General features: G+C 38.5%; 2 protein-coding genes across 3 annotated transcripts; both read left to right on the top strand.

Annotated features, from left to right (window-relative positions):
- The first annotated feature begins 6617 nt into the window (after positions 1 to 6617).
- LOC139135065 (proton-coupled folate transporter-like) lies at positions 6618 to 13595 on the top strand. Its single transcript, XM_070702259.1, has 5 exons — positions 6618 to 7848; positions 9572 to 9703; positions 10818 to 10901; positions 12270 to 12426; positions 12627 to 13595. Exons 1-5 carry the CDS (start codon positions 6810 to 6812, stop codon positions 12760 to 12762), a joined length of 1548 nt encoding a protein of 515 aa, XP_070558360.1. The 5' UTR covers positions 6618 to 6809; the 3' UTR covers positions 12763 to 13595.
- Positions 13596 to 14183: 588 nt separating this feature from the next.
- LOC139135064 (monoacylglycerol lipase ABHD6-like) lies at positions 14184 to 24115 on the top strand. 2 transcript variants are annotated; one of them, XM_070702257.1, is made up of 9 exons: positions 14184 to 14316; positions 15546 to 15676; positions 17935 to 18094; positions 18445 to 18558; positions 19468 to 19600; positions 20172 to 20308; positions 21275 to 21329; positions 22293 to 22393; positions 22857 to 24115. In XM_070702257.1, the coding sequence occupies exons 2-9, from the start codon at positions 15558 to 15560 to the stop codon at positions 23001 to 23003; spliced, it is 966 nt and encodes a 321-aa protein (XP_070558358.1). In that variant the 5' UTR covers positions 14184 to 14316; positions 15546 to 15557; the 3' UTR covers positions 23004 to 24115. The 2 variants fall into 2 exon arrangements, with proteins under 2 accessions (XP_070558358.1, XP_070558359.1); XM_070702258.1 differs by lacking the exon at positions 17935 to 18094 and having other exon boundaries at positions 14223 to 14316.
- The last annotated feature ends 454 nt before the right edge of the window (positions 24116 to 24569 follow it).

Below are 24569 nucleotides of genomic sequence, written 5' to 3'. Positions count from 1 at the left end.
TGCAACTTCAGAATCAGATGACGTTGATCGATTTTGAAGCAAAGGCGAACTTTAATATCGAAAACAGCGTGGTGCAGCAGAACTTATATCTAACTTTTCAGTTCCATTTACATTTTAATTTCGTCATTTACACATTTTCATGATATTAAGACCAATTAATAGTACAAGTGTTTGCTGATACATGGGCCTTCGATGCGTATATTGAAGTGTCAACATTTTGCAATTTGTAGTCCAACGATTCGTTCGACAATATGGTGCCATCATTTTTTTGTACATGATTCTCGAACGTTCGAACAGTAAACAAGTCGCAATAATGTCAAAATTACCTATTGTAAGTTACTTCAAATCAATAAAGATATGATAATGTGATGTTGTTTACATTGTGCTTAGTCGTATAAATCGGCCCGATCACCCATTATCTCACATCTATAGCTTGGTTACACCCTGTGTTGGATACTGTTGATGGTTTTAGGGTGTACCAGAAACCTGTAATTTGCACTTGAAAAATAATACGCATTATGACATTATCTTGATATTTCAGCAACTCTGAAAGAAAATTGCATGTTTGGATCGAGTCTTGTCGAGTCAGGCGACCATTATGTGTGCCTCCTAATTGTCCACCTCTAGCTCATGAAGGAATGGGGCAATTTTTTTCTCAAATGAGTAAATTGCATAGCAGTCTACGTGTTTGTTGCGTTGTATCCGACCTCTGCACAAATTCGACGTGGTAAATTCGCTCCAGTTGTTGTTATAATGCTGGATGTGACAGCGATATATGGTAAGTTAGAATAACCAATAACCAAAACTGAGTTAGCATAGCATGGTTATGTAACTAGCCTGAGCTACCCATTGCCTCGTCACTGTCTAAAGGAAATAAAATTTGGATGTGAAGTACGTCACCGTGACTCCCGCAATGTGTAATCACAATTTCACAGCTTTTTTCGGTGTTATAGAAATTGTAAATGTCAAAAGAGTAAACTCACCGTTGATGAAACTAAATCTTGCAAGTTCTAAATTTTCTCATATACACTAACAAATAAGGTATGGTCAACATTTGTGATGTATGTGTTTGTTAAATACTCAGTGTTTCCTCGGAGTTTTAAATTATTCTAGCAATTTGGCTGGCCATTAGTGATCAAAACATGAATTCAATTTGCCAACCCGCGGTTCACTTACAATGGCTCTTTGAAAATGATAGACGCAAACATTCGTCTTGCAAAGATTAGGCTTCCATTTTTAGCTACTATAGACTATAGTCTATAGAAGCTATTCGGATGGGTATCCGTCCGGCGTCCGTCGTCAGTCTGTATGTATGTATGTATGTATGTATGTATGTATGTATGTATGTATGTATGTATGTATGTATGTATGTATGTATGTATGTATGTATGTATGTATGTATGTATGTCCGTTTGTGAGGCGTCCGTCCACTCAAATATCTTGAGAACCGCAGTACTTACTGATTTGATATTTGTTGTGTAGATGAAAAGTATGATTTTGAGAAACTATTTTTTTTAATTTTTTGATATTGTTGAAAATAGGCAAATTAATGCCAAAAAAGGTGTTTTTGGTAAAAAATCTTCTTCATAACCGCTGGTCAGGCAGCTTTGTTATTTGGTGTACAGGTCCCTAGGGGTAACCCAACTTAGATTTGTTCAAATTGTGATGAAATATGCAAATGTGTATTTTTAAGGAATTTTTTGTCATTTTTGGTCAAAATTGACTTACATTGTATGTAATTCTTGTACTGTATAAACCCTATCAATTCACCCAGAAAAAAATAATATGATTTTAAATAATTGAATTAGGAAATCATCAAAGCCAAAATAATTTTAGTGTAGAATTATCAGAAAGTTCAACTTTTTTTGACAGTTCATAGTGAAATGCTTACCATCTTGGAGGATTAAAACATGTAAAGGCAATTTTCCTGAATCCCAACTTTGACATATTTTGAACCGTCATTTATTGTGCCCTGTATGTTATCTAAAAGAAATTGCTCAAATAGGCAATAGAGATAGAGATAGAGATAGAGAAAGTTCTAATTTCCATTTATGGTTGACTTGGTAAGGATAAAATAAAATTACTTTTGAGGAAAAAAATAGAGTGGTCAATTAAAAGAGTGGTCAAAGTGATAGGGTTTTTATGGTAAGGTTTGGCTGTAAGATTCCTCATGTGCTATTTATAGCAATTATGCAATCTGTGTAAACAGTGCAATGAAAGTTACATGATTCCTTATAAGGGGAGAACCATTTGATTTCTGGGGGGGGTATGGAGGATTTTGAGAAAAAAAAATTTGTCACCAGGTGAGAGAGAAGAAAAAAAAAATTGATCCTGTCATGGCCTGAGAAAAAAAATTGTCATAACAGACAGAAGAGAAAAAAAAATTGTCACAATGCACCAGAAATAAGCAAAATTGGAGACCTTATTCTCATGTATTCTTTGCCCGCGCGCCGCCATAGGCGGCGCAAATGTTTTATCACAAGCAATTCTTATGTTTCTTTTCCCAGCACTTATGATATAAGCATGCACTACATGGGTTCTACTCTACACCTCAGTACACTCAATGTTTTCCTTCCATTTTCTGACCCAAGAAATCATATTTCAGGATTTCTGTTGCCATATCTCAATGGCATAGGCACTATCTAAAGGGGACTATTTGACTTCTGTAAATTGTGAAAATTTAAAACACAAGACAGGAGTCAATAAACTAGTGTAAAACCAATATTATTTTCTCAATATGAATTTGTTAGAAAGATGTACCTTGACAATGAAAAATTGAGGAACAACAAATATGATGAAATACAATGTGTGAGCCTTGTTTTTCTGACCACAAACACCGGATCGCAAACATACCATATTCAGGCTTTTCATTAGAAGCTGGCAGCTGGAGAAATGACACAAGAAGGTCACAGATTTTCCGTTCCTGTATATTCATTTGTCTTCAGTCTCTGGCAAACAGAACTGTTTTTCACAAATTGTATTGTCATTGTTTGGTGTTGAATATTGTGACTCAAAAACTGATCATGCAAAAAATGTAAAAAATATCAGTGTTCAATGTCATTTTCAAACAGTTTTACCGAGTGCAAAATAAACTGAAACTCCTCTCAGATTGCACCATTAAACACATCAATTTCTCAAACTTTCGAATACTAGAGGGGAACCCCTCTCGTGCTCTCCCCCCTTGGGGTATTCTAATAGTTTCACTTAGTAAACAAATTAAAAAAACTCAGATTGCACCAGACTGCACCATTGCACACATCAATATCTTAAAAAATTCCATGTAAGATAGGGGAAAGCCCCTGTGACACTTCCCCCTAAGCCTCTCTCATGTTCTCCCCCTGTACTTTCAAATTCTGCCCCGTCAGATATCCTAGTGAAAACCCTGTCATAATATCCATCCAAATTAAACAATATACTATATGGTTAGATAATGCGTGATCTTTTATATTTTATTTTATTGTGACTTTGAATTTCATTTTGATGTGTTCACCTTTTTTGAACCATCATGAGATAACTGATGATAGTCTAGCAGGGTACATCAAGATTTGAAAGGTCTTTACTGTTGCTGTAATTACATGTATTGGTATTTAACTTTTCTAAGTGGGGAATGGTCAAAATTTCAGAGTTAGAGAGGGAGGTTACTCAAATTCATCATGGTTGGTGAAGGGGGAGGGTCACTCGAAATTTCGGAGTTTCAGGCCGTCAATAATGACGGCTCCCTTATATACAACACATTACAAACTTGATGACCAATAAAAAAAAATTTGCACTGCTACTCCATTTGGAAAAAAAAAATGATGCAGGTCTGACAGTAGAAAAAAAAATTGCTGTCACTCTGACAGGAAAAAAAATTTGCTCCCATACCCTCTTCCTCCATACCCCCCCAGAATCAAATGGTTCTCCCCTAATGCTTTTGATGACCTTGAACTTCTTAAGTTTCAAACATTTGTCTCTTCAGTGTGCTTTCTCTGAGTATGTACAGTCTCAACTTATTCAACAGAACCCACTTACAATGTTATTCACAGATATCCACCTTCTTCATCAATACATGTGTCACAAAAAGGTTATTCTCTACATAACACAGCAGAGCTCTGTCAGCTGTTGAGTTGCTTGTTCTTTCAAAACTGCTGGTCACACAGCTTTAATATTTGGTTTACAAGTCCCTAGGATGACCTAAGTGAGATAATTTCATACAGTCAGGAAATACTTAATTTTGTATCCATGTCTATAGTAGCTTCAGGGACTTTGGCCCTATGTTAAATGTTATCTTATTCGAGTCAATTCCATGTTCACTTTTGAACCTGTTCTGCTGTCAGTCGTTATTGAAAGAAAACATTCTATGAAGACGCGATGGTAGCACAAGTTTGACATTGGTTTTGTATTCATGCATGAGCTATGGAACCAAAAACATACATCGCTGTTTTGCCAAGTTTGAACGGCTAAGTTAGCTACGAGACAAGAGGTACTCAGAACGTTAGTCAAAACCAATTTAATGAACTAAAAACAATCACATTAGAAGTGAAAATAGAATACAATAATAGAAATAGAAGTAAAAAAAAACCCCGAAAGAATCACTAGAACCAACACATGACGAGTGTCCTCTGATAGGCCTATAGGAGAATCTTGAACACATCAAAACAGATCACACGGGTCCAAATGTATTGCTTGTAACATTCCTTTTAGCAATATTAACCCAACCAGGCATTTATACATTAAAAATAACTGGGATGATAAACTAACATCAAGTGACCGATGAAGAGACCACATATCATTAAGTCTCAAAAAACGCTCGTCAAATGGACCGTGTTAACGAATTGTTCCCGCTACATGTCAAGGGAGCGTCCCGCCATAGTTTATAACATAATATTGCCAGATACACAAGAAAAAACATTCAACATAAATTGAACACTTCACACCAAAATTTACACACTCATAAAATGAGTATCGATATGTGGCGCTGCCTTTCTTACACAATTTTCTGGTTCCCCCTAAAGACAGAGGTGTTTTTCGTAATTACAATAATTTCTCCCGTGCCCCTCTGAAAATCCTCCAACCCCCCTTAAAGTAAATTGTGAACACTCCCTAACGCCTGACAGTCCTGTCTCTACACAATATACACTGTAACACTCTTCGACGGGTGACTCGGAGAGGACTCCCGACATTTGAATACAGTCCTATCGCTATTGTATGAGGTGAGTGATTATTTATTAACAGGGGTGGTTCGTTTTAAGTACCTACTCCGTATGGTTATGTCGTCTGAAAGTTCCGCTCTTCGTCATTGGAGGAAGGGTAGTCGATAATGCGCATGTGCGACTTTCTAGTTTAGAAAACAATGTAAAGTAAGCCTTTATTGAAATCGTATCCCAGTTGGGATCTTGATCATAAAGTACAATAAAGGTTTTGCAAAAACAACAATGAAAGAGTATATATAATATATATATAAATATAAATATCTATACATGAGGTCAACATATTAAAGGTTCATAAATAGTTTACTTTGTCTTTTTCATTTTGTCTTGTCTGAGTTTAAAACATGTATGTATGTATTTCCCAATTCACATAGTGATGCTTTATCTGTCCTTGAAAAGATGCTTACAAGGTCTTGTGTGCCTCTGAATGCGTTTTTACAAAAGTTTAGTTTACTGAAAAAATCATGTCTAATGTCTGTGTATTCTTTGCAATGAAAAAGAAAATGTATATCATCATGCACGGTATCTAGGCGAATCTCGTCAACACTTAAGCCTTGCGATGTGCATTAACCCTTTCACCCCCAGTTCCCTGTATACAGGTCCAACTTTACCATAGAAAACAATGGATTTGGGACAAACCATGGTGGTGAAAGGGTTAAAAGACAAACATGTTTTAACTTTCCAATTCCTCAATCACCAGCGTACCTTGATGCAGTGTTTACAATGGTCATATGGGTCCCACACGACATTTTAGCGCAGTTCCGACGGACCCCCTCCCTTTAAAATTCTTACCTCATCTGTTATCCGTATAGTGTTGTATCCAAATTGTTTCTCATCAAGCTGTTCTCTCCCCCCCCCGGCAGAAGTTCGACAGAATGGTGTCTGTAATCACAACTATTCAGGTTGGATCTTGGATCGCATGCCCTTTACAATGTAATCTTGTATTTTTACCTTCCGATCGGCCTGTGCAATTCTCGTTACAGGACAAAAAATTCATCATCTAGTCTGACTTAGGCCATCATGCATTAGTGCCAGGTCTATGAAGCATTTGCATACATCGTCTTGATACTAGAACATGTCAATTTTCGTAAAATGAAATGCTTAATATTTCATTTTACGAAACTTGACATTGGTAAAGTTTTACAGGTGTTTTCGGGATATATTTCTTATCGAATGTCAAAATGAAAACAAAGCTTCTATGCTAGGACATTGCGCTGCTCATTTCATACATATTTTCTTCAAAGTGCTAAGAAATATGACCGATTAATTTCCGGACTTTGTATATTTATGATACGGCCCCCTGTTTTGACAAAAACAATAATTACGATACGTCCATCGCTTACTGTCGATGTCAGTTGAGAAACGTGGCGCTGTGCACAAATATGGCGTAACCTTCGGACTCTTTTCGTCCTTGGGTGAAGTGACCTTAACTGAACTATGCAAATCAGTGAAAAACGCTGGGTCACTCTTATAGTTTGTGGTTTGTTCACTTCGTCAGCTGATTTCGTACTTGGTCCGTCAATTCACGAGCTCCACACAAAAGTCATATACAATATGGAGTAGCAATTGGTAAGCCTATGTTCCATGCTCTGCTCTGAGCTCTGACCACAACCCTCAGCGATGTCTGTGCAAGGGAAGATGACTGAGCCTGCACCAAGCGTCGAAACCGATCCACTGAAGGCAGCAGACCCTGCAGATCCAAGCATATCGGTATTGGTGGCAAAGCCAGGGCTGCTGGGCCGATTGCGCCGTCTCATTACGGTGGAACCCGTGATATTCACCATTACCTTCGCGTACATAACTGCCTTCATATCTGTCAGAGTAAACTACCTGGAACAGGCTGTCGGGGAATCTTTGAACTACACCACTCAACCCACATACGAGAATCAATCCTTTGCCTGTGTCGTGAACAAAAGCGATCCGGAGTACATCCTTGGACATCAGGTGCAGGCTATTTCGTCTTACTGGTCTCTTGGATTTGATGTTACTTCTTCGGTGTTGATGGTGTTTTCATCTCTGTTTTTGGGTTCACGCAGTGAGCGAGGATGGGGCCGAAAGCTGACTTTACTGATACCAGTCGTCGGTATTATGCTGTCAATTGCGATTACCCTGGTGGTGATTATGTTTCGTCTGCCCATTCCATACTTTTTCATATCCGAGGTGTTGCGCGGTTTAAGCGGCAGTCTGTTTACCGTGTTTGCGATATCCTTTGCTTACATATCGGACGTCGCAACGAAAGAGCAGCTTTCAATGCGGCTTATCCTCGCAGAAGCCACACTGTACGTTGCAGGTTGCGTCTCGCAGATCGGAGTCGGCCGGTGGATCAAAGTCGCCGGGTTCCTCCCACCTCTGTGGGTGTCGCTCGGTGTGACCGCCTGCACAGTCCTGTACATTGCCTTCTGGCTTGAAGAGACCAGGCCTCGTCAAAATCACAAATTTTCGCTTTGCGATCAGTTTAATGACGTCATTCAAATGTTCTCCAACAAGCCAAGAGGGTATTCATCACGACTGACTGTAATATCGGTGGCTTTCTTTTTCGCATCACTAACGCTGACGTCGTACGTGCTAACGATTTTGTACGTTATAGCTCCTCCATACTGTTTTGACTCTGTACTCATCGGCTACTACCAGGCTTTCATGTTCCTAGCCATCGGAATAGGTAATCAGGCCAAAAAAGTAAAATTGTGTATTTAAGGTAACCTGGTAACATGCCTCAGAAAATTAGGGTAGGTAGGGTCGGAGGATTTTTAGTGTTTATTTTTGTGGACCGAGATTCATAAAATATGGTAAAATTTAGAGAATTTATTTGAAAATGCGAGAAAAAATGTCCAAGTGTCGATAGATTTTTCTAGGGGTAGATCAGGTTACCGTAAACACACATATTTCTTTATTTGGCCTCATTTAAGGAGAAAAGTCATCGTCTTTGCACGTTTGCATTCTTTTTAGAAGTCGGTGAAAGTTTTGTACATGTACCTCGGAAACCCGCTTACAGAGTCGTGTACAAAACGCACCCACACCCTGCTATGATATTTCTGTTGAAATACTGTTTATAGAGTATTAAGGGGTACGCCAAACTCGAGGGTAGCCCATGAGGTCATGGTCACCGCAGTCGTACAGGTTGGCACGCCCATGGTGTGTTTGTTTCTTAATGTCTCTTGCTAACAAAGGATGTCCAATTGTGCCTTTCTTTATTCAATTCACAGTTTCGGACACCAAACTTACGAACGGTTACCAAAAGGCAGAGTTTGATGATATACCCGATGTGGCATAATTTTACACTGAAAGGCATGATTGTCAAGATTGTCAAGTTATACAAAAAACATTACTCTGCACCAAATTTGTCACTTTGGGTCAACCTTGACGAGTGTAGCATGCTAGCATGCTAACGTTTAGCCATTCCGGTAACCTGGTCAAGGAGACCCTATTGGGCCTATTGTTTTCGTCATTTTCTATATAAAGTTGTTTCTTGGACCTCTTAAATTATCTGCCTTGAATGATATATGATTATTGCACCTATTGCGGTGCCATATATTTATGGTAACCGTAAAGTTTTGTTAAAGAAAGTGAACTTTTGTTTAATTCTAAACATTGAAGTTGCATAGAACAGCCATGTATAACAGGTCTGAACCCGTGGGGCTAGCTGCCCCCAAAAGGCAGAAGCCATTAACTTCTATTAACTCGTGAGTTGCCTCGTAAGGTCAAATGGAGTGACCGTGATTGTTGTGTGGTTCCCTGCCCCATTTCTACCGCTGGCTGCGCGCTCGCGAAAAATAGGAACTCGCAGCCAGCCCGGCCGGGCCCGTCACGGCGATAAATCGAAATTCGGCAGGGAACAGACTACAGTGACTTGCAGCGACGTTGTGTTTGGCGGCCAAGTTCTCCAAAGGTGACATTATTTATTTCATGTCATCTTGAATCATTGACAATAGAAAAACTAAGGTCAATGCTTCAATTGACATTATTGACCAATGCAAAAAGCAGTGACTTATGAATGCAAAATCACTCTATAAGATAAGGTTGATGGTCGGAACAAGGATATCTGAGAGAGAGAGAGAGAGAGAGAGAGAGAGAGAGAGAGAGAGAGAGAGAGAGAGAGAGAGAGAGAGAGTAAAATTCACCAGACTACATACCTACAAAATAATGTCATACTTTTGCCAAAGAAAAGAAAACAGTTGAAATTTCACAGAAAGGTGTAAAACATTCCGTGGAGCATAACCATGGCACGTTAATCTAACGAAATGTTTGGTGAATTAGGTCTCAGGGGCACATAAAAATTACTGCCCAGCTCACTAATTTAAGTTCGATAATGTTCGTGCATATTTAAAACTCCATGTAAAATAAAAGTGCGTTTGGATAATGTATACCTCTGCTTGACTTTTAAGGTCTGTTGGCCGGCGGAAAACTCCTTGCTTGCTGTATGGGCGACATTGGTATTGCGCAGGTCAGTTTCCTGTCCGCAATTGGCTTGTACCTTATGATTGCATTCGCCAAGAGCCCCATCATGATATTGTGTGGTAAGTAGTAACAAAAGTAGCAGCAGCAGCAGTAGTAGTAGGTTTAATCATAGTCTATGGTTTAATCCTGACAAGAACTTATAATTATGCTACTGCTGATGTTTGTCGTTAATGACTATCCATATCATGCCGACTTATAACATATACGACGTTGTAGTGATCGGAGCAACTCAGAAACTGCAGCTCAAATAATCTCTCGCAAACCACAGAGTGTAATTGTCGAAACATCAAGCCCTTGATAGTCAACCCTAAACATAGAACGTTTTAATTAACGCAATTTTACAAAATTACAGTAAAAATATAAGTAAAGCAAAATCTTTCAAAATCGACAAAATTAAAATACACCGGGGGGGGGGTAACTCCATAGATGGCTATACGGGGAGGGTCCGCGCGAAAGGGGTCGTTTATTTGCACAGTTTGGTATCAGAAAGGGTATACTTTTCACGAGGTGTTGGTATGAGAAAGGGTCCGGTTTTAAACACGTACAAACTGACATTTGTTAAAAAATCATGCTGTCAACACTGGAAACCCATGTATCTACATCCCAGATCTACCATCAATATTTCCGATCTGTCGGTTTGACTGTTGGTACCCCTGGTACGCAAGGCGAGTGAGTCGTATCTGTATATGTATGGTATTGTATGGTATCAGATAGCTGTGGAAACGCAGCTATCTGTTGGCGGGGCAGCGTGAGTTGCTATGCGGGTCAAAGGTCAACCCCGCCACTCACAAAGCAACTCACGCTACCCCGCCAAGAGATAGCTGCGTTTCCACAACTAGGTATCAGAAAGGGTAGTTTTTTTTGCTCAAAACTGGTATCACAACAGTTTGGGTTTCCATGTTCGTGCGGAGCCCCCCCGTACTATTAGCCGTGGAGTTACCCCCCCCCCCGGGAAATACGCGTATATCGATCGCTGTGACACCATCAACTGAAACAACGTCCACTTCGACTGCCATGAAATTAAAATCTCTACGCCGATGACAGTCGACACATCTTCAGCCCTCGACAACGGAATGTACCAGTCACAACGAGCCACGTGTCGTTCCTCTCTTACTTTCATCCCGGTACATTTTTTATCATTCACTAACACCGCCCCCACCTTCATTATTGCAGCCCCCTTCGTTGGATGCCTGTCCAGTCTCAGTTACCCCGTTCTGCGAGGGCGCATGTCAAAGCTGGTACACCCGACTGAGCAGGGTAGGTGCTTACTAAAGTAGTTACATCGTGAGCAATTGCAAGTCCGACCATAGACAGTACATAAACTACTGTCTACAGTCCGACTCACAGGCGCTCCTTAGCTGGGTCGTCTGCTAAGTAGATCGATTTTCGGAGACGACCCAGCTAAGGAGCGCCTGTGGTCCGACTTACCGTTTGATGTGACTGTCAAAAATTTGAACAGAAATGAAACCACGTGAAGAGAACTACCCCTGAACCAGCCAACATTAATTTGGTACTCCTTATTTTTCGCCTCATGTAGCCTACATGCTGACTTTTGACCAAGCTTTAGATGAAATGTAAGTTTTTGACCCCTGCGTTTGATCTAGCACGACTTGTGACCCCTGCGCATGACTCTAACACGACCCAGAACCCCACATTTGCACTTTGGACATGTCTTCACAGTTAAGGTATTTAGAACGGTATTCCAACGGAAAAGTAAAATGTTCTTCAGGGTATGTCAGCCTTTTTTTCTCAAAAAGTAAAGTATGTTACATGATTGTACACCTTTAAAGTTTTGCAGTTCAATATAATATTTTTACTGGCGCTTCATTTCCAGCGTGTCTTCAACCAGTAGAACAGTTCATTATCCATTTCAGCATGGTTACTCTACCCCACGTGATTTCAGTTTCTTGGTAACGCGTTGATCATTCTTACCTCCCCTGGAATGGATGCAAGAAAGTCAAACGCGAAGTACAAAGTGGACTGAAAGATCCGTCGCTCGAGGACGCGCCCTGTACGCTCCCCTCCCTAGGGGAAGCGTGGAGAGCGCCCTCGAGCGACGGATCTTCCAGTCTAAGTACAAAGTAACAATCTCTAAAATGCACCTAATGCTTTATGAAAGTTTGACAAAGGGTCCTTGGGAGCAGCTTGGGCGAATGTCGTTGAGCAGTCTTCTCTCAGTGCTTGTAGACTGTTCACCATGATGATAAAAAATGCCATACATGTTCCTTCCTGAATTTCAAAATTCACTGCGTTTCCAATGCATTTCACCACATAGCATGAAGGGCTCCTTCGATAGTGCGTATAGAGACACGTCAGTATATTTTGTAGACATTTTATCGTAAGCTTCGATGTGCAACCTTCTGTTAGATCACGATCATTGATGCTTGACACATGTATAAATTGTAGGCTCCAGTTTATCCAATCAACCAGGCTTATAAAGCGTAACGTAAATCGTATTTTAAATCAAACTTACAAGTTTCTAAATCACAAAAGTAAAGGTGCAATAATTTATTAGTCCGCCTTTGTAAGTGCCTAGAGAGAGAGAGAGAGAGAGAGAGAGAGAGAGAGAGAGATGTATGATAATTTGAAACTTATGAACATATATTACTACCTGTCTTTCCATAGGCGTGATGTTTTCTTTCTTCTGCGGCATACAAGGAGTTGCCCAGAGTATATCGCCTCTTGTGTACAACAACATCTATTCATCAACTGTGGAATTTATGCCGAATGCGGTATATCTTGTGTTTGCGTTTACGATTCTTATAGCAGTCTTCCTGGTCGGGTAAGTTCTCATTTCTAGTCATGTCGGAATCAAAGTAGAAAACGCCGACTAGCGTCGGACGCAGTTGAACGAAGCAATGTCGTCTTACTTGATTACAAATTATTTTCGATTTGACATCAACTTATAGGATGGTTTCCTTGGCCGCCTAAACCGTCTTATCTACTGTTTAACCTCGCTTTGTTTTCTTTCACGTATTTCAGTGCGCTTCAAGTACAGGACTGCATTGGTGAGAAGTTGCAACCACTTGATCCATTAATGAATGACAAGTGTCTGTCAGCTCCTATAAACGAAACCTCACCTTCGACAGAAGACTATGGCACTATCGCTACGAAATGAACCATGTCTGACCTGTGAACATGTCGAAATTTGATGTCAGCCTATCTCAGCTTTGCAAAGGACCAAAGAGAAAAATCGAATGCGTACATTATCATCGTATGCAAACGTGGGAAACGCGGTGGTGTACACAGCTCTAAAGACAGAGAGAGATATGAATAAAATTAAGTGATAATGTACTCCCTCCCGGCCCATAATGGTGAACTGTGCACGACATAATGTACGAGTACAATATCGGAGTGCAAAGACCGCGATCGGGTACATTATTGAAATTACTTTATAATGTTTTGGAGATGCCAGTGAATTTTTGATGTGGAAATCTTGTCCCACAATGCTGAATAATCGGACACGCTATCAGTCATAATCTGGTGGGATGACGTCACAAAATTCACTGGTACTGACAAAGCTATAATATGATAGGTAACACACGAAGGGGTCACAAGGGTTAAAAAGCACAACTGTTGATAACAAACGCACACTTGTCGAGCGACATTTTAAATTATTTACAATTACAATACAATGCAGGAAATTGATTCAGACGGTTCACAAGTGTATCTATTTAATTGTTTATATTTTGATTTTATCATTTACACATTGTCATATTATTTATAGACAAGGGTAATCAGTACAAACATTTGCTGATATATTGGTCTTCGATGCGAATTTTAAAGTGTCAACATTGTGCAATTTTTAGTCCACCGACTCGTTCGATAAATAAGGAGCCATCGTTTTTGTGTTTCCTTTGATGTGAGGCTTAAATATTGAACAAATCGTCGCCATGGATTGAAAGTTACTATGTTAAACCAATAAAAGTAATGGAAGTATTTAAACAATAATGCATACGCATGTTTCATTATTTAAAATAAGCTGACCAGCCTTGTTACATGTACAGCAAGGTTATCCCCTTTGTCGGTTGCCTTTTGCCTTTTGTGGTTTTGTGTGTATATACGTACAGAAAACTTTTCATGATTTAAATAGAAAGGCAAGTATTCAATATGATAAATTCTTGATATTTTATCACCTCAGAAAAGTGCATATTCTGGTTGAAATTAGTCAAGCGACCATGATTTTTGCCTCAAATTTGCTATCTTCCGACTCATAAGGGGTGGAGAAATGTTTTTGCATTCAAGCTTAAGTCTCTGAGGAACTAAACCGATACTCAGCGCTGCGCTGACATGCGAACTCATCAAGTTTGCGCTGAAATTTGCGGTGAGAACAAATATGCTTATCTGTGGCCATGGGTGAATTTATAAGACAAAGACATATTACACCAAAATGCGATAAAAAGCTACGTTGCCGAGTTTATCACTGCTATTATATCAGCCAGTGTGAGCGCGAAGCTCGTTTAAATGCCCGGTCACATGCACAACAATGAGCTTGAGAAATGCGCCAGCTACGACCATTCTGAGAACAACTTTGCCCTTACCGGCTCATGGCGACGAGGGGTTGACAGACTTTTCAAAACTGTGTGCGAAGGTCATTGTGTGTCATACATGTCACCGGTACCGGCCCGACCACCTTGTCCTAGAACGAGATCAGCCGTTGACGTTGTGTGCGGTATGTGAACTACTAATTTAGTTTTCCTAAACGAAGCACAGTCGTTTGACCTGCAAATACTGTACTTAGAGTCATTATACATACAGGGCTTTCGCAGGACAGGGCCCGTCTTTCTTGTCCGTTGTCATATGTCATGGACCATGCCATGGATCTAGAAACGGCTAGCTTATGCGTGAATTCAGGCACAGGAGCTTTTGCTCGTTGATCCTCCAAGTCCTTATGTAATGCAACAAGTTAGCTTTTACCTCCATGATCAGTGCACGGTTTTATAGGGATGACCGTGATCAGAGTCACACAAAAACAGCACCAAACCCTATAGCAAGTGTCAGAACAAAGTCTGCATCAGCATAGCCAGTACAATACAAGTTAGATCGACTCTCGTTTGTTCTATGGTGTCAGCAAGAAGGGTCATAATGCAATGTGATTCGTGATTATGGGTTTCCAAAGTGTAAGCGTAGTTTCTTCAATGTGCGTGGTATGTATGGCCCTTGTTTATATATATATATATATATATATATAATATATATATATATATATATATATATATATATATATATACACATATATACAGTGGTGAATGAAAAGTGACCCATGCGGGTCATTATATATATATATATATATATATATATATATTATATATATATATATATATATATATAGTCGGTCATATATATATATATATATTATATATATATATATATATATTATATATATATATATATATATATAGACACTTTATTATATAACTTTATTACACAACTATGTCATCAGCGGATATGATATAGTAAAATAACAAGATAGATAATGGTTAAACAGTCCATTCTTGAAAGTTACTATTGCCCCTAATGATGAAAATGATAGCTAGCTGAGCATGTTGTACAACTACTGCTTTATCAAGTGAAGAGGTTTTCTTCCCAATTTGTCTTCATTTGCATATAAGATTTAATTGTATGCATCCATAATCCTACATGCATTAGACAAGCATCAAATATTTTCAATGTACTGAATGGTGATAATGAAATTTCCCCCCTCTGTCTTGACGGGAAATGTAGAACATCATAATATGAAGTTGTGTAAGTTACAGAACTGTGTGACTCAATCAGTAGCAAGGTTTTTTGTCTCAGAGAACTTTCATTCTGAAAATGAAAGTTTGTCATCGCAAGATGAGTTTTCATAAGTTCTGATCAAACTTTTAGGTGTTGTTTATCTTGTATTCTGTTTCCCCACAGAAGTAAAATACAATGGTGTCTGCAGTCACAGCAATTGTTGGCGGAGTCTTGGGTCTCCTTGGATCAACAGCCATTGCAAATGTAATCCTGTTTATCTTCAGACCAGCCATTTTGTACAATTTCTATATCAGGTAAAAACAAAATCTTCAACATATGTAGTGTCAGAGTCAAAGGCAAAAGCTATCAAGAAAATTACTGAATTAAAGTGCTCTCTGTGTGGCCTGGATTATAGTTCAGCTGATGGACAAAATTGTCCCCGACGCCATTGAAGCACATTGTAGTGAGGTATTCATTGTTTTGATTGAGTTAATGTGTTTTGTTTGTTCTGGCATGTGTGGTTTGCATGTGTGGGTTGCATTGAACTCTATCTGTGCAGAGGGTTGCATTCAAAATTGCAAGAACTTACTTGGGATGTTGTACCATCTTTATTTAGAGATGTGGAGATAGCCAAGGCTTTGAACACTGACTCAGCGCCGTGCCTCAAACTCTTACAATTTATTTTGATCTACCACTTTGGGGGCTCATTTTAGTGCTCTTGGAGTAAGAAAAATTTTCACCATCTTAGTTTTTTTTAAAAATCAAATTTAAATTTTTCTTCATACAGTTAACGCACAAATGGCAGCTATTTTAGTTTCAAATATCGGTAAATGTTAGGTAATTTGCTTCTCTGATACCATACTTTACATGTTGACCCTGAGTTTTATTCCTATTTGGTAAGAGAATGGTTGACAGTTTCATATAGGAAAGTTTGAGCAAAAGTTTTAAGTCTTTCATCTTCGAGGGGCATACTACCTTAGGGTTAATATAGGTATACGGAGGTATACTGTATGTTTTGAGTTCAAATTGAACAAAAGTTGATATCAGATAAAAATATATACAAATGCATTTTTGATATCTTTGCAATGCAAATGAGTTCTTCCACTATTTGATCCTGCCAGCTACCACAAAATTAAAGTTCACCGTATATACATACATAATTTATCATAAACACTGATGCAGGACACATATTTTGCCAAATTAAAAAAGGAATCATCAACAGATAAAGTTTTTAAATTTTAATTCGCATCCGTGATGCAGTTGCCATGGATTTTAGTGATTTGACACCATGTAGATGATGAAAGGAAAAAATCTTATAAAATGATACAAGCTTTTGTGAAGATGATGTCTTTGTTCAGTCCGGGTTATGTCCATACAGAGGATATTACGATTGACCAATCAGCGAACCTGCCGCTGCGAACGTCATGAATCATGAACCATGCAATCCTTGGCTCGCAGATTGCAATGAGTTTGGAACTTTCGGCTAGATTTCACCCTTTATTTTTAGCAGTAGGTAGTTTTTAGATGTAGACGTTATGCACAATGTTCAGTATGGTCGAGATGGCGACTGACACTGGTGGTTATTACATCGAATATTACTTCTTTGGATGATTTTCCTGGCTAGGTACCGCTCCTCGAAATCAGGATTTGACCCTTGTAAATTTACAGCAAGTTATTTGTCGCCAATATCGCCTATTTTTGGTCAAATTTAATTTAACCTTTCCATCTGTAGCATGGAGAATGTTTCAAGCTTTGCAACAATGGGTCAACTGTTCTGTCAATGATCGGAGCACGATGGAGCACGATTTTTTCGATCACCATGCATTTCCCGGTACGATTGACCCTTCGCTCAGAAAAACGCACACAGAATCAATCGCCGAAAAGTTAACCAGAAGCTGGTAAAGAGTACGAAAAACGTCAAATAACTCTTCGTCGAACATGGTCTAGGGTAAAGACACTCAGAAAACTATTTCTGAAGAAATCCTTACAATTTTTAACACCGTAGAACGTCGCAAATTGACTCGAGACCTCCAGGTAGCCAACATTCTCACTCGATCGGTCACGGTGGATCTGTCAGATCAGATCGCGATCTCAGCATAACATTTCAAAGTGAACCCACTTAACCTTTAACCGCCATTACATATACAGTATGTGATTGTTCTTGCCTTAGCCTCATTACATATACGGTACGCCATTGGCTTTTCCCAACTATCCTCTTGTGGACATAACCCGGACTGTTGTTTCACTCTTGGTAAGAGCTTCAGTCTCTCCTCAAAACCATCGGAAAGTACTACCAATCCACTGTGCTCTCTTAGCTGAAGTCACATGGCACTGATTCAAGAGAGTTCTCTCTGATACAAGAAAATGTTATTGCAGGTAACACATGCTGGTATAGGACCAATACCAAAAGATTTTCAGAAATTCCTACATTGATTCAAAGACTTTCTGAGCCTCTGGAGGGCAGAGTGCAACCACAGTGCAATATCTCACTCAGACAATTGGTACTCGTGACGTATAGGAATACGACACTCTAATTCTCACTTTGAAATATTGTTATTATTTTCTTGCCCAGGTATCTCATGTTCTCACTTGGATTGAGGGTAAACTATCTTAAAGCTGGCGACTTCACCTTTTGTTATGCTGAGAGGGGAAAGGGGAAATCTTCCAAACCAACCATGCTCTTTCTGCATGGATTTTCTGGTGCTAAAGACATGTGGGCACGTGTGATCAAGGTAATTTGTTTTTGTTTATTTTTATCTTTTTAACTCGCTTTTGCATTAAGTTTTATCCCCCCCCCCCAAAAAAAAAAATACAATAAATGTTTTCAACAAGTTAATTTATTTGCCTTATGTATGCCAGTCAACTTTTTCCACATACCAGCAATGTGTTCTATATAATCTGTGGTCAAATGTTTTACTCCCCTCAAGATCCATATACCCATGCATGACTCTATTTGTGAATAAATCTATCATATATCCTCCCCCCCCCTCCCTCCCTCTTTAGCATTAGGGAAAACCCTCTTCAGATGATCAGAGGCAAGCAATAAAATGCAAATAGTTCTTTCTTTTACTGTATGTAACAGGCATTGCCAACAGATGTACACGTCATTATCTTGGATATGCCAGGCCATGGCAAAACAAGCAGAGACATGAAGGCTGACTACACATTCGTTGGACAGGCCAAAAATATTCATCATGTAGGTTTTTCAAATTTTTGTTTTCTTTCTTGCAAGCCAACTTTTTAAAAATATCCCACAGGAAGAGTTACTTGCACGTTCATAAGATAATTAACGCTGTTCTGGGTTTTTTCATGGTCACTGAAAATGTGTAATATCTGTCTTATAAGTGAAAGTCTGTCAGAAAATTCTTCAGAACAGAGAGCGAAATATAGATAAAGCAATGGTATTATCTGTTCATGTATATCATTGCATTGAATTATTTTTTGGCATTTTGTAATGCAGAATGTGTATAAATTATTCTCTGTGTACTTTCATTATATTTTGCTGTAACTCTGCAACAGATGATTGCATTCAATTCACATGATGAAGATCCCATTTGCATGGTACTCAAATGGCCATAGTTGTTTCAACATTTCATCGTTCACAGGGATTTTGTTGACTGTTGAGTCTAGCTGCACTGTTGGCCATATAGCTCTTCACCATGTCAGTCCTGCTTGATCCTCAAATCAGAGCAGGTTGACTGCATGCTTGTTCAATTGTTGGTACTCTGAGAACTCAATATGTGACGCAACATCTTGTCTCTCAGTGACAAGTCCTTATAGACAGACAGAGGTTGACCTTTGGTTCGTCTAACAAAGATTAGATCAATGAAATAATGGAAGAGCAGATTTACAGTAGTCACACGCAATCAATACTGACATGATGTGACAAAGATGTATTGTGGCTAATCAGCAAAGAGTTTGATATAATTGCTTGAACCCTTGCACCTCCTTATGCCATGTAGAGTGGTCCAACACACCAAAGAAAATAAAAGGGCAATACTTAAAAAAATTTGATGTTAAAAGGTTTATGTAAAGATTCATAAAGTACACTATTAATATCATTTCCTCTTTCTTATTCTGTTTATTCAATGCATTGATCCTATAGTTTGTACAGGCCTATGGACTTGACAAATCCCCATTTCACATACTCGGCATTTCCATGGGAGGTGGAGTAGCAGGAGTCTACGCAGCTCTGTATCCGCAGGATTTGGTCAAGGTGTCCTTGTTCTGCCCAGCAGGTGAGTCAGAGAGAACTGAGCGCCTTAAGTGCAGACATTCTACGTGTACCCGTAAAAAGTTGCTGGGTCTTATTGAAAGCTTCCACACCTCATATGCCACATAAAATGTCAGTCAGATATGTTAGATTGCTTTCCGGGAGAACTACATGTACATGATCATATTTACTTTGCAAAATAAGAATGTTTTGGCCAGCGGTCACTGTACTCTACCCTTTGTTGTTTTTGGCGATTATTTACGCATTGGCATCATGGTAAATGTAGCTTGTAAAAGGAAAGATACTTTTTGTCTGATATGAAACATGTGATGAAAAATATGTCTGTTAAGTGAAGATAAAAAGCCTGTCAAAATTTTATAGTTTGACTGTTGGCTCTTTTACAAGCTCCTGTTGGACCAGTCAATGTATTCAGTGAACAGAGCACCTGAAAAAAGTGCAAAAAAAAGATGTACAGAATGCATGCCATTTGTGAGCAGGTAGTAGTAGCCTGAGGATATTCATACAAGTACTTGCTTTGAAATGCAAGACAGACACAAGGTTAAGTGAAAGGAAACCTGTATGTGATTTCTTCACAGCAATATTGTCTCCAACAGTCAGTAAATATGGGCAGGAAATGGTGAAAGATGAGACTGTACCGCTACCAGTGACTGCACAGGAGATCAAAAACACCCAGCCATACATAGTCTATAATGGCCGTGAGATGCCTAACTGGGTAGGTGTATCATCTCAAAAAGTTGGCAGATATTATATGTTTCATGCGATTACAGAATAAGTGTCATCAGTGAGTGGATAATACATTCGGATCATTGAACCCGCACTTCTCCTGTGGGACAGTGGAGCTGTTTGTTATGAAAACAAACCTAAAACTGCCAAAAGTAATGTAGTAAAGGGGTGACACAGGAACATACATGTATGGTGTGAGACTCAAAACCAATTTTTTTTTCAAATTCTGAATTTCAAATTTATACCCTGAGGGCCCCAGTAGGTGCTAGGAACAATACATCAGATAACACAAAAAGATTCAGAAACTCATCAAGAACAACCTCAAGGCATCTGTAATTATCAATATTTGAAATCGTACAGTCACCAACATGGAACTAAAAATTACTTGTGACTCTCTCATTTCTGAAATATTAGAATATTTGCAAATAACAAGACAATGGCATTGAAATCACAGACCAGTAACATAATCAAGTATATCTTGCATTGTCCTCTTTGTTATCAGAAGTTGTCTGCATAGAAATACAACAACATTAACATCTTTCTGCCTTGCCTGACAGTTGAATCATTGAAACACTGTGGACAAATAAGGATATAAATGATCCCTCAGTCTAATGCCAAGATCTGTTGTGCTGTGTCTCATTCACACTAACACAAGCAGAAATAACTGAATACATAATGATTTATAGGTGCTGGTTATTGATCACATAATTCATTTTTTGCCATCATTGCAGTCATGCCCTACATGTATGTCCAGAAAATTTCCATTGCATGCTCCGTGTTAAATTTCATCCTCCTGACGTTTTATGAAGTTTCATCCAACTGCTTTGGTTTGTGACCCAGGAAACCGTGGGCTTGTGACAATACATTTGTGAAAATGGATTATTGCTAAGTCATCATCCTGCAAGCATTCATCTTCAGCTTGTTGACTTTGTCTCATCTTTTGGTTATTGTAAAGGTTTACAGGATAATTGCTGAACTGAGAAGACCCCACAATGAATTTTACAGACATGGTAAGAACGCTTTAATTTATGTTTGTTTGTGTGCGTATCATTTTTTATCCTATAAATATGGACAAGGGAATACAAAGTTCAGCATGTGTGGTAACCTTCTAAATGAAATTCTTGTTTACTTTGAGTGAAAATACCACCCTTTGTATGACATTGATGAGCAAGAATTTATAAGACAATTTGAAATCAGAGAGGAGACTTCTCCACTGCATGTACATGGAATTTTTCGAAGATTAGTGTCTTTGAAGTCAAGTTGATATGAGACTGTCACTCAAGAGTTAGTCTTGAAAACAATTGTAATAGTATATTCGTAAAAAATGACTTAAAGAGTTCAGATATCTATTGGAAAGTAGAGGACACTGGCGTAAAATGTTAATTTGACTGTAAAATATGCTGAAGTATGACAATGTGATTGCACAGTTCTGAATCAACATATCTGTCTTGCATAGATACAGAACAAAAAACTCGTCTTTGAATATAAGCATCTTACATACATGGCAAAGCTAAGTTCATAAAGAGTTGTATATGTGTTCCAAATAGAGACATATTTCTGTGGAATTTTACTCATGTGGCAATCGTTGCAAAAGTTCAGCACAATTGCTACACAACATCATTGAAAAAGGTATTGTGCTCATCCTTCTTTGTAAATAGTCTGTGCCATGGCCCTGCATTAGTTCATACTCTGGGTGTGAAATCTTGCCCTGTAAATAATTTCTAACACATCACTTTTCACATGTCACATTCCAATCACCAATCATATGTCATTTTCAGCTCTACGGTAAGCTGTGCGAGTAGTATAGAGACAACCCAATATCAGTTCAGTTTGCTGTTTTCACTCCTGTCACACATATACTTCATTGCATTGATGACATTGTGAGAGTTCCCGCACGCTTCATGCATGTAATGTCTTGGAATAAAAACAAGTGTGCTTCCACATGTACAATGCATGTACATTTTACTTTTCAGTGTTGCAAGAAATGAACAAAGAAGACTCCAAAACTGCACTGCAGGCAAGACTCTGTGATATCAAGACTCCAACTCAAGTTGTTTGGGGTGAATTTGATTGGGTGAGGAAAAAAAATTATTTGATCCTTAAGAAAGTTTTGGGAAGGTAAATTTGGTGAATCCTTGGAGTTCCTTCATTAAATTCTTGTTTTGTGTAAGTCCCAATGATAATCAGTGATTGAGTGAAGAGCTTTGCAAGTATAAACATTTTGTACTTACATGTACCTTAAACTCGTCAAAGCAAGGCTATTCGTAGCTAAGTCATGAATACTGATGAAATCTATAATGTGCCATAATGTGAAATTAGTGGAATTCACCTGATACAAAAAAACGTACATGTAAAATAAAATCATGATACTGAACGGTATAAAACATTATCATGGTTTTAAATCTGGTAAATAAATTTATCTTTTGTACTAAATATTTAGAAACAAGGTAGTTTTAGCTTGATAATATTTCTGTTCTGTCACACAATTCAACTCTGTAACATTCTCCACCTTGTCCATTATTACATCTTAATTTCAGTTGTTGGACATATCAAGTCTGGACATAATCAAAGAAAAGCTGAAGAGTCTTGACCGTATTGATGTGTTGGACAGATGTGGTCACTCTATCGCCATGGAGAGACCGTACAAAAGTGCCAAAGTGATCATGGAGTTTGTGAATTCTTGATGACGTTTCAAATTTATCAGCATCTTAACTACAGTGGTTTGTGTTGAACTGTTTGCAGTACGGGAACTTGACAAACTATCTAAGTTGAGGAGTTGCCAACACCGTCAGGTGTAATTGTCGTCGAGGCGGCAATATCAGTCAAGAAATCAACTCTGAGAAAGTTGAAACATTGCCTGTACACAGTTGAAACATTGCCTGCCTGGTCATGAGTTGTCAAAACAACGCCACACATCCACACAAACCCAGCTCGGAACGCATCATTTGCAAGTGGTATTTGTGCAGTCTGATGATGTTGTTTTGACTACATCTGACCTCCTTCCAGACAATGTTTCAACTTTTGCAGAGTTGATTTCTTTGTGATTGACTGGTATTACCGCAGTTTTTGCAACTCCTCAATTTAGACATTATGTCTAGTTCCTGTATTGCCAACAGTTCAACACAAACCACTGTGTGTTTGGAAAAAACTGAAAGAAGTGCTGTTGATACTTGCAATTCACAGTGCTAATTTATTTCAGTACGAAATGAGATGACATCTGAGAGACAGCATGTATGACTGCTCATGATTGGATACATATAACAATGTTTCTATTTCTTCCTAAATTATAAAGAAGAAATATTTTAATGCAATGATTTACTTTTTTCGTGACATTCTCTACTTGTATTTATAAGTCATTTTTATTTTTCTCCTTCATGTCTGGTGAAATAATATTTTACTGAAATCAATGAACTTTTCAAGACTTTTTCAAAATAAATATTGATGACATGGTGACAGAGGAGAATATTTACATTGTGGTAGACCCACCTTTGATAATGCTCGGTGTTCAAAGGCCTGGACTATTTAAGACTATTTTGCAATATTTATCGATGGCAATTTATTATATATGTTGAATGTGATGAAAGACACATTTACAATGACACTCCAAATATATTGTACTGGTGGGAGTCTTTCAGATAGAATCTCTGCTCCCAGAGTTTCCTCGGGTGTGAATGACTCATTACCATATTGTATATGGTGTTTTACTAGGGCAAGTGTGTCTCATGGGCACCTGTGCGGCTGAAATAACATAAACATCTTACTAAAAAGAATAAACTTTGATCTGTAGTAAAACTTATGCTTTCAGATGTGTGGTGTCAGTTTTCATATGTATTGTTATAATCACCTTGGATGAGGATGCATTCCTTTTCTTTTTCCAACTGACAAATCTTGAAGGAGAAAAAGTGTCTATAGCAACAACTACTTCATGTTGTCGCTTTACCGACCGCAGGTTGCATCATCTTCTGTGTCCTCATTCTCTTGATTAAAGCACACAAACACATTGAGTGACCTGGTCACCCCTCGTTTGACCCTACTTCTAATAGACAGTAGGAGAGTATGCTTATCAGCACCAAATCAAGTTTGTTCATGGAGCGGTTGTAATAACAAGACAATCACATCTTCCCGAGTCGCTAAAGAGTTGTTCAAAGTTTCTGGTAAAGTGATTAAACACTGAATCTGCTGATTATGTTCTTGTCAGAAACAGTAAGTAATAATCAGTAAATTTGACAAGGTATTGCTGATAGCATGTC

Source organism: Ptychodera flava, chromosome 6 (genome assembly GCF_041260155.1).
Source record: "Ptychodera flava strain L36383 chromosome 6, AS_Pfla_20210202, whole genome shotgun sequence".
Classification (NCBI taxonomy): domain Eukaryota; kingdom Metazoa; phylum Hemichordata; class Enteropneusta; family Ptychoderidae; genus Ptychodera; species Ptychodera flava.
This window is presented reverse-complemented; position numbering and strand designations above follow the sequence as displayed.